The 12,804-nt window shown below is 58.8% G+C and overlaps 3 protein-coding genes across 3 annotated transcripts; 1 reads left to right on the forward strand and 2 right to left on the reverse strand.

Moving 5' to 3' along the window:
* The first annotated feature begins 1,177 nt into the window (after positions 1-1,177).
* Positions 1,178-3,197, forward strand: LOC125282055 (interferon-induced transmembrane protein 1-like). Its single transcript, XM_048216252.2, has 2 exons — positions 1,178-2,375; positions 2,879-3,197. Exons 1-2 carry the CDS (start codon positions 2,280-2,282, stop codon positions 3,026-3,028), a joined length of 246 nt encoding a protein of 81 aa, XP_048072209.1. The 5' UTR covers positions 1,178-2,279; the 3' UTR covers positions 3,029-3,197.
* A 2,273-nt stretch (positions 3,198-5,470) lies between these two features.
* Positions 5,471-6,935, reverse strand: LOC113250100 (interferon-induced transmembrane protein 3-like). The gene is made up of 2 exons (XM_048216586.2): positions 6,323-6,935; positions 5,471-5,754 (listed from the first exon to the last, which is right to left on the reverse strand). Exons 1-2 carry the CDS (start codon positions 6,569-6,571, stop codon positions 5,563-5,565), a joined length of 441 nt encoding a protein of 146 aa, XP_048072543.1. The 5' UTR covers positions 6,572-6,935; the 3' UTR covers positions 5,471-5,562.
* Positions 6,936-11,278: 4,343 nt separating this feature from the next.
* LOC130541842 (interferon-induced transmembrane protein 1-like) lies at positions 11,279-12,470 on the reverse strand. Its single transcript, XM_057317338.1, has 2 exons — positions 12,198-12,470; positions 11,279-11,629 (listed from the first exon to the last, which is right to left on the reverse strand). The coding sequence occupies exons 1-2, from the start codon at positions 12,384-12,386 to the stop codon at positions 11,435-11,437; spliced, it is 384 nt and encodes a 127-aa protein (XP_057173321.1). The 5' UTR covers positions 12,387-12,470; the 3' UTR covers positions 11,279-11,434.
* Positions 12,471-12,804: the final 334 nt, after the last annotated feature.

Genomic DNA, 12,804 nt, shown 5'->3' on the forward strand with positions numbered 1-12,804 from the left:
CTCTCCCCCCTCCCTTTGCTCATTTGTTTTCTTTCTTAAATTCCACATCTGAGTGAAATCATAGGTTATTTATCTTTGACTGACTTATTTTGCTTAGAATAGTACTTTCTAGCTCCATTCATGTAGTTGCAAATGGCGAGATTACATTCTTTTTGATGGCTGAGTGACATTACACACACTCACACACCACCTCTTCTTTATCCCTTCATCGGTGGATACAGACTTGGACTGTCTCCATAGTTTGGCTATTGTGGACATTGCTGCTATGAACACTGGGGTTGCAGGGACCCCTTCGGATCACTATATATGTATCTTTGGGGTAAACACCCAGGAGTGCAATCACTGGGTTGTAGGGTAGCTCTATTTTCAACTTTCTGAGGACCCTCCATACTGCTCCACAGTGGCCGCCCCAGCTTGCGTTCCCACACAGTGTAAGAGGAAGGTGCCCCTCTCTCCGCATCCTCGCCAACACCTGTCGTTTCCTGCGGTGTTCGTTTTAGCCATTCTGACCGGAGTGAGGTGGTGTCTCCCTGTGGTTTTGATTTGCATTTCCCTGCTGCTTGGTGATGTTGACCACCTTTTCCTGTCTGTTGCCCATCTGCATGTCTTACTGCAAAAGTGTCTACTCAGGTCTTCTGCCTGTTTCTTAACTGGATTATTTGTTTTTTCAGTGTGAGTTTGGTAAGTTCTTTATAGATTTTTAGGTACTAACCCTTTATCAGGTATGTCATCTGCGAATATCTTCTCCCATTCCGTACGCTGCCTTTTAGTTTTGTTGACTGTTTCCTTCACTGTCCAGAAGCTTCTTGTCTTGAAGTCCCAACAGTCCTTTTTTGGTTTGTCTTGTCCTTGCCTCCGGTGACATGTCTAGTGAGAAGCTGCTAGCGACAAGGTCAGAGGGTGCTGCCTGTGTTCTCCTCTAGGATTTTGATGGTTTCCTGTTCCACATTTAGATCTTTCACCCATTTTGAATTTATTTTCCACAAAACCAATTGTAAATATTCCAGGAACCACATTGTAAAAAAGCAAAAGGAAACGAGTAAGATTTATTTTAATGATCTATTTTATTTGACCCAATAAATCCAAAATATCTCAACATATAATCAGTTAAAAATATTATCAATGAAACACATTATATCTTATAAAATTTTTTTTTCTCACCAAGCCTTCAAAATGATGGGTGTTTTATACTTAATGCACTTTTCCATTGGGACTCACTCAAGGCCACAGTAAGGCCACAGACACCGCCAGCCTGGAAGCCCTCAAAGGAGTGGGGGCCAACCAGGAGGACCACTGGAGGGGCAGTGAGAACAGGGCCGGCAGGTGTGGCCACACGTAAGTACTGGGAGGAGGCGCTGGGGGCCTTGGAAGCTCCAGGGGAGATGGGGCAGACCCTAACCTGGAGCCACAAGACCAGAGCAGGAGGGACTGGAGGGAACTGGACCCTGAACAAGGGTTGGAGAAGGAGCCGGGCCTCCGTCGGCGTTCTTTCTGCTGTGTGAAGGGTGGGCCCAGCCGTGGCTGCAGCACCAACACCGGGCCTGCTCTACCGCAGGTGAGACGTTTCTCTTGCTCTGATGACACCATCTTTCTGTGGGGGTGGACCGTGGCGGAAAAGGAAAGAGCGTAAGTTCAGAAGGACCGGGGTGAGGCAACCCCCTTTCGAGAGCCGGCTCTGTGCACATTTTCTCTCCACCCCTCCCCCCAAGATCCTCGGCTGTAGGTGACCTGATGGGGGCAGGAGGGGGGAGGAAATGTGGGGTGCGCAGACATGCAGGCCTTGGGCTCCCAGCTGCTGCCACATGGCCTGGAGCCTCCTTCTCCCCCCACGGCTGGCTCCTCACGTCATGGGGACCCCTGAGATGCTGGAGGCCCCTTCCGGGACAGGCAACACAGGCTGCTGGGTCCTGCCCTACGAGCACAAAACGCTCAGAACCTGACACTCAGGGGTTGACCCACCTCTTGGAGCCAGTCAAATCACCCCGTTACAAAACACCAGGATGAGAAACTTCAGAGAAAGCGGAAGGAAGCTGACATGGGGAGAGGGGACCCTGATGTGGGGCTGACCTCCACTTGGGCCACCTCCTGCATCCGGACCTCACCCTACAAATTGTCAAAACTCTGGCAACCTAATTGCACTTCCGGGCCCTTCTTCCCTGGTGAACACAGCGACGCCCCCTAAACTTAAACGTGTTCTAGCAAGAGTATAAGGTTCCTGTAATGGAGGCCACCAAGGCTCGTTTCCTGTGACGACCACCGTGGTCACCATCCAGACAGAGATGCCTGTGCGCGACCACATCGTCTGGTCCCTGTTCAACACCATCTTCATGAACTGGTGCTGCCTGGGCTTCGTGGCCTTCGCCTACTCCGTGAAGGTGGGTGCGTGTGTGAGACCATTCCCAGGGAGAGCACAGGTTGAGGCTGCATGGGAGGGCATGGGACGGCAGGGTCAGCCTACGTTCCCACCATCCCCAAGAAGATCTCCCTCCCAGCCTAATTAGGGAAATTACATCCTCCACACACTTTGGATTCAGACCTCAAGTCTGGTCCAAAAGAACCAAAAGGTACTCAAAGGCTACTCACCCCTGATGGGGTGGGAGGCGAGTGAAGGGGCCAAAGCAGAAGGAGGACAAGCCCTGGGGTCTCCAGGAGAGGCTGAGAGTCTGAGGAAGGACACGGAGGCCCCAGGAGAGAGGGGCCCACGGGGCACCGTCCCGCTCAGGCTCCAGGGAATGGGGAGGGTGGGTCCCCAATCTGGGTGAAGGGCAGGTGGAGCCTTCTCTGGGCAGGGACCAGCCGGGGCTGGGCGGGGGGGCCCTGAGTCCCTGGCTCTCACCAGGACCTGGTCCTGATCCCACGCTCTATCTCTTCTCCCCAGTCTAGGGACCGGAAGATGGTGGGTGACATGACTGGGGCCCGGACTTATGCCTCCACCGCTAAGTGCCTGAACGTCTTGGTCCTGGTCCTGGGCCTCCTTACGACCATCATTTTCATCGTTATCATTATCATTCGCGCATATTCTTCGTAGCGTTTTACAGAATATAAGGCAACAGAGAGGGTACTATTAGCTGTCTATGGCCAAGAACCCCAAGTCCTCCACCACACGCTGCTGGCCCCGCGTCCGTGGCTGCTGGCCGTGTCCCTTAGCACCCAGCCCTTTACGTGTCTACAACTGAATTCAATAAAGTACACTTGTGTGTGACGGTGCTGTGATGTCCCCTGGGGGTGGGGGCACTGCTGAAGTGCCTAGCCTGCCCCTGACACTGAGCCCACCTCCCCTCCCTGCCCAGCTGTGCGGCTCTGAGGGGCCAGGGCCTAGCCTCAGGTTGTGCTGGTTTCTGGCCTCTGCTGGGAGCAAGAGCTGGACCAGGGTCCTAGGATGGGGGTCCCCGACCCAAGGACGTCCCGTGTCCAGAACACCCTTGGTCCCGAGGGTAAGGCTCCCTGACTCTCGGGTGTGTGGAGGCAGTGGTGCTGGGGTGAATGGGCAGCTCAGGTCCTCTGGGGAGGCCTTGGGGTTTTTGTATCTGTGAGTGCAGCTGCTGGAGACCCGGACCTCCCAGCCCCTCTGGGCCGATCCAGACATTGCTGTACCCTGCTGCTGCCCCCTCCAGCTCACCAGCTCTGTCCTTCTCCTCTGGGAGTGGGGGTAGGGACAGCCCGTGAGTGGCCCGGGGGAAGGACAGAGTTCTCAACTGTGGACCGACTGCAAAAGCCAATCATCAGACCCGTGGCTACGCCCCAGTGGACAGAAAGCCTGAGCGGAAGGACTCCCTCCCTCCACCCAAACCGAACTGGCCCTCAGGGTGGAGCAGCCGCCCAGTGCCCCGGGAAGGGTCTGGGTCTCCCAGCCCCTGGGGCCCTTGGGCATTGGGTGTGAGCTTTCGCCAGAGCCTGGGCTGCCCGCGGGCAGTGGGGGCCATCCTCAGCCCCGTGCACGAGGAGCTTGCCCCAGGCCCGTGCTCCTGTCTGGGGCCCCCGGAGGGGGTGGGTGGGGGACACGGTCTACACGGTCACCCTGGAGAGGCTGGAGAAGTCCAGGGGCCCCAGGCGGATGTCAAGGTGGGCACTCTTATCCAGGTGCACCTTGCCTGTGGGGCGTCCAGGCTTGCCTGGGTTCCAGCAGTGGGGCCAGGTCGGTCCCGAGGCTCCCCTTGAAGTCCGTAGCTCTTCATGCCACCTCCCTTCTCCCTCCCTCCCTCCTTTCCTCCCTCCCCTCCTCAGTCCTTTCCCGGTGATGCACCTGCATTAAGTGCCTAACTTAATCAGAAGTACCCATTTCAGAGACAGCTATGTCAAATAAGCACATTCCCAGCCTAATGACAAGGTAACGTGCTTGGCCACCTGGGAAAGATTTTGGTTGGTTTTGATAACTGTTTGGACCCAGATTTCCTGCTGTTCTGTTTTCAGCTCCCTGTAGTCAGGTGCTCCTTTGGTCAAACTTCCTCTCTCTCTCTCTTCCTGTCTCCCTTCCCTCTACCCCACTTCCTCCAACCCCCACCTCAGAACTTGTGTGTGGGGATAGCTGTGTGTGTAGTTTCCAGGTCTCATATTCAGAAGTTTTTCACGTTTGCTGGTAGCTGTAGCTGAAGGGCTTCTTGTAATGTAAGAACCACCAAGGTGGGTCAACCACCACACTGGTTATCGATCAGCTGAGCCAGAGGAGAACAGGTAGAACTGTGGGGAGATGCCAGCCTACAGGAAATACCCCAGGGCCACCCACACCCCTAAACAGGAAAGCAGGGTAGCTGTCAAGGCCTCACTTGAGTGTGAGGGACAGGAAGCTCCCCTAACCCCTCTGGCTCCTCCCACCTGACCCTGGTGTAACCTGACACTCAGTCATTGGTCCATCCTCTGGGGACATAGCCAGTTACCACTTTAGAAAAAGCAGGAAATAGAAACTTTGGAGAAGTGGAAACTACTGGGTCAGGGAGGGCCCAGAGCACGGTGGGTCGGGCAGGCATCCACGTCCACACCACAGGTGCTCCGTCTCCCACCATGAGCCGCAGCTGCCAGCCCTTCTTCCCTGGTGCCCACACCGGCGTCCCCCCGACCTACAAGATGCTGAAGGAGGAGCACGAGGTGGCTGTACTTGGGGCGCCCCAGAGCTAACCCTAACCCAGGCCCCAGGCAGCGGGGGGGCCTGCTGTTGGCCATCCCCGCCCCTCACTAACCTCACCCCACACCAGCACCAGGGCCAGCTTCTCTCCCACGTGTGCACATCGGCTGGGTCCATCGGGACAGCCTTCTGGGTCAGTGTGCGTCCACAGGACAACAGACCTCTGGGAATGAGGGACCTCTGCCTCAAACCCTCGTCCACGTGTTTCCGCAGCTGGAGGCCAGATACAGGCAAGCCCACCCACCACGCACGTAACACAGAGCAGGGTACAGGTGGCCAATGGGGGACATGGGCTCAGGGGCAGGCTGGGGCATCTCAGCAGGGCCCCTCCGCAGGTGAAACGCCGCACCCTCACACACAAGAGCTTTATTGACTTCCGTGGTAGACTGACACGTCCATGAAGTACCGTGACAGAGGTAACCGCCTCCGGCCACGGGCAGCTGCTAGGGTCCTCCATACTGTTTAATGACCTCTGATATTGTTTGGGAAATCATCAGTGATCCGGCGACAAAGAAAATGATGAACGTGATGGTCAGAAGGAGGCCCAGGACCAGGGCCCAGACGTTCAGGCACTTGGCGGTGGAGGCATAAGTCCGGGCCCCAGTCATGTCACCCACCATCTTCCGGTCCCTAGACTGGGGAGAAGAGATAGAGCGTGGGATCAGGACCAGGTCCTGGTAAGAGCCAGGGACTCAGGGCCCCCCCGCCCAGCCCCGGCTGGTCCCTGCCCAGAGAAGGCTCCACCTGCCCTTCACCCAGATTGGGGACCCACCCTCCCCATTCCCTGGAGCCTGAGCGGGACGGTGCCCCGTGGGCCCCTCTCTCCTGGGGCCTCCGTGTCCTTCCTCAGACTCTCAGCCTCTCCTGGAGACCCCAGGGCTTGTCGTCCCTCTGCTTTGGCCCCTTCACTGGCCTCCCACCCCACCGGGAGTCAGTGTCCTGTGAGTTCCTGTTCTTTCTGGGAGAACCTTGGAGCCACAAGTGCATCTGAGGGTGTAATTTCTAGCATTGGTCAGTAGGGGAAGTCCTTGGAATCCTGGGGACAAAGGCTGCTCATGGCCCTCCCCAGGCCCCCTCCTGCAGCCTCACTGCAACCACACAGACACACACGCAGGCTCCCCACACCCCACGTGCCCTCTGGGCAGGCGGACCTCCGCAGGCTCACCGCACCTTCTGGGAGAGTCCCTCCCCACACGCACCCACCTTCACGGAGTAGGCGAAGGCCACGAAGCCCAGGCAGCACCAGTTCATGAAGATGGTGTTGAACAGGGACCAGACGATGTGGTCGGGCACGGCCGTCTCGCTGCGGATGGTGACCACGGTGGTCGTCCCGGGAGCCGAGCTCTGGGGCGCCCCGAGTACAGCCACCTCGTGCTCCTCCTTCAGCATCTCGTAGGTCGGGGGGACGCCGGTGTGGGCACCAGGGAAGAAGGGCTGGCAGCCGCGGCTCATGGTGGGAGACGGAGCACCTGTGGTGTGGACGTGGATGCCCGACCGACCCACCGTGCTCTGGGCCCTCCCTGTCCCAGTAGTTTCGATTTCTCCAAAGATTCCTTTTTTGGTGTTCGGGGAAATTGGGAATTGGCTGGGGACTAGGGGGGCGGAACCAACTGCTGGGTGTCAGGTTACACCAGAGTGGGGCGGGGGGGGGGGGCGGGCTGAGGGGGGGGGTTTGTAGTCTCAGCAAGGCTTCCTGTCTCAACTCCTCCACCTCCTCCTTCATGGGTGAGGGTGGGCCCTGAGGACTTTTCCTGGCACGGGAGTCTCCCCACCCTTGCCCCCACCCCAGGCCCAAGCCTGCGGCAGGCCCTCACTGCCCACAGGGGTCACAGGCCTCCTTTCTGGAATCTGTTGACCTTTCCTGGTTCTGAAGTCCATGCTGGGGGGGCAGGGGCGGAGGGAGGAGTGTTTTGTGCTTGTAGGTCAGGACCCAGCAGCCTGTGTTGCCTGTCCCGGAAGGAGCCTCCAGCATCTCTCAAGGGTCCCCGGGAATAAGAAGGCTGGGGGCTCTGTGACGTGAGGAGCCAGCTGTGGGGGGAGAAGGAGGCTCCAGGCCATGTGGCAGCAGCTGGGAGCCCAAGGCCAGCACGTTTGTGCACCCCACCTTTCCTCGCCCCCTCCTGCCCCCATCAGGTCACAGAGGTGTGGTTCTGTGGCTCCTCCTTCTGTGCCCCCTTCTCCGGAGAGGGTCAGGTCAGCTTAGCAGCCAGGACATAGCTCTTTCTAAGAGTCAAGGCTCCAGTCATCCATCCTCTTGCTGCCTGCAGTCCTGGCCTGCGTGGAGCAGGGTGTGGGGCGCAGATGGCCCAGGCCTGGCCTGGCCTGTTAGGAGCTCTTGCCTTCCCCCCGGAGGCCCAGTTGAGTCAACGCCCCCAAACCAGCCTCAGGTCTGGGTCTCTGGCCCAGGTTTCCAGGTTCCCACCTTTCCAGCCCCCTCCCTGGGTTCCCGTCACAGGGTGTCAGCTGCTTCCTGCAGTGACCACCTCTAGGTTCCCCCCAATCACGTGTCCCCTGTCACCCCAGTCTTCTGTTAAATCCTGCCGTGGAAGCACCTGTGTGGTTCTGTTGTCCTGTGGACGCAGTGACCCAGAAGGCTGTCCCGATGGACCCAGCCGACGTGCACACGTGGGTGAGAAGCTGGCCCTGGTGCCCGGTGTGGGGTGAGGTCAGTGAGGGGCGGGGATGGCCACCTGCAGGCCCCACGCTGCCCCCAAAGTCCTGATGGGCTGCGCTCGGCAGTGTCTGTGGGGGGCCACTCCCACCGTGGGTCATCTTGACCACCGACGCGCTGTCCCCGCTTGTGCCGGGGAGAGCGAGGGGCAGGAGCTCGCCCTTGAGCAGCGTTCCCCCACGTGGCTGATGACGGAGGCATCCCCTTGGGTGCGCGGGTGACGGTACCGTGTGCCGCAGTCCTCGCCAAGGGATGTGTTCTGAGACATGGTGACTTCTGACCTATGGACTTGATGTGATCCATGGTTTACGGGGCTCCGTTTTAATCCTGGCCGCGCTCAGAGTGGATCACAAAGTCCTGGAGGTGACCTGCCATCTCCGTCTGGGTGCGGGGTTGTATGGCTGCACCCTCAGGCCTCCGTCCAGCCTGGGATCCCCCCTCCCGCTGTCCGTGTCCTGCCGCCCCTGCAGCGCTGGGATGCCTTCTCCATGCCCATCTGTGAGCACCGACCTCTCCCCACACTAAGAGGACGGCCAGTGCCTGCTTGCAGCTCTGCCCACAGGGACCGTTCCCTTCACGTGGATCTTTGGGGCACCCTTGAGTGGGCCTGGGTTGATGTCGCATGTCTGTCCAGCTTTCTGCCTCACACTGAGCTGACCCATGGAGAACCAGGCTGGGAATGCTTCCTTTTCCACCGTCTGGTTCCAAGGCATTGTCCCCGCAGCCCAGGCAGGAGCAGAGGGACCGGTGTGGGACAGAAGTGATGGATGACACGGGTAAAGCAAACTGCCTGTTTGATCTGGAATGTTCCACCTCCATCCTCTAGTGCATTGGCGCTGGGCCCACTCGAAGCTCTGACTTGGGGGTCTGGTACAACCCTGCTCATAGTGGGCAGGTCTTCCCCACGGTTGCCTGGGGGCCCATGTCCGTCTTTAGAGATAGGATAGAAAAGACTTTGACAGATCACTGTCCACACAGCCCAGCCCCGAGGACAGCTTGGTCTACATCTGGCACAGCTGTCGCACGCAGGGCTCCCGCCGGGTTAGTCTGCACCGTCCACTGTGTCTGCCAGGGTCCGTCTGGGTCTGGGGTCAGACTGGTGAAGGAAATGGAGGTTTGGTGGGGACCCGTGCCCCTGACCCATTAGGTTTGAGGGTGCCTCTGATTTCTGCTACTCTTCTCAGGATGAGACATTGTTCTTTATTTCTTTCCCAGCTGGGGGTGGATGGTGGGGAGCAATTGCAGACACCTCCACCTGGCCAGCCCCACCAGCCAACCACCATTTATTTCTGGTGCCATTACTGATCTGAGGAATGGAAAAAGCCTCCTGGGAGGGCAAGGGGTTCCACTGAGGGTTTGACTTGGGCTTGGAGACCCATGATTCCTTGGACCCATTGTTCCCCAACTGAAAGAGGGTCCAGGATGATGCTTTGCCTGTTAAGATATTTACCTGGGCCCCGAGTCCAACACATTCTAAGATGTATAATTCCCACGTCCTCCAGGGCCTAGGGAAAAGGACCTGCCATGTGCTGCTGTGGGGACATTGGGAGGGATGTGATTTTGCACAAACCTCTCGGGTGGCAGCCTCCTTCCACCTGTGGGTTCATTCAGTCATTGGAGCTTGTCTGAGACCAGTTCACAGTGGAGCTCAGGGTCATGTTTCCGTGGAGATCCTGTCTCAGGGTTCTGGTTCGGCATCCTTGCTTCCTGGGCTGGGAAGAGCTGAGAACATCATTTGCCCGTGCTTCTGTTTGGCTTCTTGGAACACAGGCTATAAATGTCTCTAGAATTCTGCTGTCAGGTGGCACAGCTCTTCCGACTACAGCAGTCCACCTGACCTTCACACCCCGTTAGCAGTGCTCTGTCTCCCAACGGGCCTGTCCCACCACCTGTCCTGGGACAGAGGAGGTCACCCTGCTCCATACTGAGTCACATGGGTGGCCCTCACCCTCCATCCTGCCTGGCGGAGCTGTGTGGTGTGTTTTCCAGCTCTCCGCGCTCTATCCTGGAGGTCAGGATGGACCCTTGGCAGGACAGTGGAGACGGGGCAATCACTCTGGAGAGGCTCCAGGAACTCGGGGTGTGAGACCCCATTAGGTGGGGTAGAAACCTGAAACTGCGAGCTGGTGGTGGAGACTGACTGCGAGGCCCAGGATGCGAATGTGCTGTGGGAGAGTTCTCCAGATCCCAGCGGCCCTCCCTAAGCACTGTGGGTCCAGGAAGATAGGAGCCACCCCAAGCAGGGGGCTGGGGCCTGCGGCAGCGTCCCTCCCCTGACCCCAACTGGCCCCTCAGTGGCTAGGAGCAAGTCCTTCCAGCGTCCCCTCCTCTAACACCCCCCTTCCCTGGGGCGGTCCCGCTGCTGCTCACACTCCTGGGACCCAGGGTGCCGGGGCACCCCCTGCACTTCACAGCCCACCCAGGGGATCCCCAGGCAGCGGTCAGCCCAAGGGCCTGACACTGCAGGCGTTGACCCGAGGGATGTGGATGTGGCACGGTCTATCCCTCGAGGGTGCCTGGACTGAACATGGAACCCAGTGTGATAGTGGCTGACTTCAAGGGGAGCCTTGGGACTGACCTGGCCCCACTGCTGGAACCCAGGCAAGCCTGGACGCCCCACAGGCAAGGTGCACCTGGATAAGAGTGCCCACCTTGACATCCACCTGGGGCCCCTGGACTTCTCCAGCCTCTCCAGGGTGACCGTGTAGACCGTGTCCCCCACCCACCCCCTCCGGGGGCCCCAGACAGGAGCACGGGCCTGGGGCAAGCTCCTCGTGCACGGGGCTGAGGATGGCCCCCACTGCCCGCGGGCAGCCCAGGCTCTGGCGAAAGCTCACACCCAATGCCCAAGGGCCCCAGGGGCTGGGAGACCCAGACCCTTCCCGGGGCACTGGGCGGCTGCTCCACCCTGAGGGCCAGTTCGGTTTGGGTGGAGGGAGGGAGTCCTTCCGCTCAGGCTTTCTGTCCACTGGGGCTTAGCCACGGGTCTGATGATTGGCTTTTGCAGTCGGTCCACAGTTGAGAACTCTGTCCTTCCTCCGGGCCACTCACGGGCTGTCCCTACCCCCACTCCCAGAGGAGAAGGACAGAGCTGGTGAGCTGGAGGGGGCAGCAGCAGGGTACAGCAATGTCTGGATCGGCCCAGAGGGGCTGGGAGGTCCGGGTCTCCAGCAGCTGCACTCACAGATACAAAAACCCCAAGGCCTCCCCAGAGGACCTGAGCTGCCCATTCACCCCAGCACCACTGCCTCCACACACCCGAGAGTCAGGGAGCCTTACCCTCGGGACCAAGGGTGTTCTGGACACGGGACGTCCTTGGGTTGGGGACCCCCATCCTAGGACCCTGGTCCAGCTCTTGCTCCCAGCAGAGGCCAGAAACCAGCACAACCTGAGGCTAGGCCCTGGCCCCTCAGAGCCGCACAGCTGGGCAGGGAGGGGAGGTGGGCTCAGTGTCAGGGGCAGGCTAGGCACTTCAGCAGTGCCCCCACCCCCAGGGGACATCACAGCACCGTCACACACAAGTGTACTTTATTGAATTCAGTTGTAGACAGGTAAAGGGCTGGGTGCTAAGGGACACGGCCAGCAGTCACGGACGCAGGGCCAGCAGTGTGTGGTGGAGGACTTGGGTCTCCTGCCATGACCACCTAGTGGTAGCCACTGCTTTCCTGACTAAGTTTTAAAACTCTACTGTAGGCTGCAACATAGGCATTCACCAGAAGAACAATGGATACAATGGTCAGAACGAGGCCCAGGACCAGGGCCCAGACGTTCAGGCACTTGGCGGTGGAGGCATAAGTCCGGGCCCCAGTCATGTCACCCACCATCTTCCGGTCCCTAGACTGGGGAGAAGAGATAGAGCGTGGGATCAGGACCAGGTCCTGGTAAGAGCCAGGGACTCAGGGCCCCCCCGCCCAGCCCCGGCTGGTCCCTGCCCAGAGAAGGCTCCACCTGCCCTTCACCCAGATTGGGGACCCACCCTCCCCATTCCCTGGAGCCTGAGCGGGACGGTGCCCCGTGGGCCCCTCTCTCCTGGGGCCTCCGTGTCCTTCCTCAGACTCTCAGCCTCTCCTGGAGACCCCAGGGCTTGTCGTCCCTCTGCTTTGGCCCCTTCACTGGCCTCCCACCCCACCGGGAGTCAGTGTCCTGTGAGTTCCTGTTCTTTCTGGGAGAACCTTGGAGCCACAAGTGCATCTGAGGGTGTAATTTCTAGCATTGGTCAGTAGGGGAAGTCCTTGGAATCCTGGGGACAAAGGCTGCTCATGGCCCTCCCCAGGCCCCCTCCTGCAGCCTCACTGCAACCACACAGACACACATGCAGGCTCCCCACACCCCACGTGCCCTCTGGGCAGGCGGACCTCCGCAGGCTCACTGCACCTTCTGGGAGAGTCCCTCCCCACACGCACCCACCTTCACGGAGTAGGCAAAGGCCACGAAGCCCAGGCAGCACCAGTTCATGAAGATGGTGTTGAACAGGGACCAGACGATGTGGTCGGGCACGGCCGTCTCAGTCTGGATGGTGACCACGGTGGTTGCCACGGGAGCCGAGCTCTGGGGGGGCTCCAGGATGTCCACCTTGTTCTCCTTGACCATCTCCATCTTTGGAAGGAGCAGGTGTGTTCCGGAGGAAGACGGGTTGGGAAGTGGCTTCCTGATACAGAGGCTGAGCAGGTGTGGTCTGGAGGCCAGGACAGTGCTCAGGGGCCCTCCCCCTCTAGGGTAGGTTGGCTTCTCAGAAGTTTCTGTTTCCTGGTGTTTTGTGGTTGGGTGAATTGTCTGGCACTAGGTGGGTCAACCACTGAGTGTCAGGTTCCGCTAGAGCAGGGTGGGACGAAGGGCTGTCTCCCTAATCTGTACTTTCTTTTACTATAATTTATGTACCTCGTATTTCCTAGAACTTTGTTTTTTAATCCATGTAACATGCATAACAACACCTGCTGTTTTATCCATTTTGCCGCCGTAAAATCATTTAGTGCTTTTTGTAAATTCTTGACGTGCAACGACCGTAACTAGCATT

This window comes from Ursus arctos, unplaced genomic scaffold (genome assembly GCF_023065955.2).
Source record: "Ursus arctos isolate Adak ecotype North America unplaced genomic scaffold, UrsArc2.0 scaffold_23, whole genome shotgun sequence".
Taxonomy (NCBI): Eukaryota; Metazoa; Chordata; class Mammalia; order Carnivora; family Ursidae; genus Ursus; species Ursus arctos.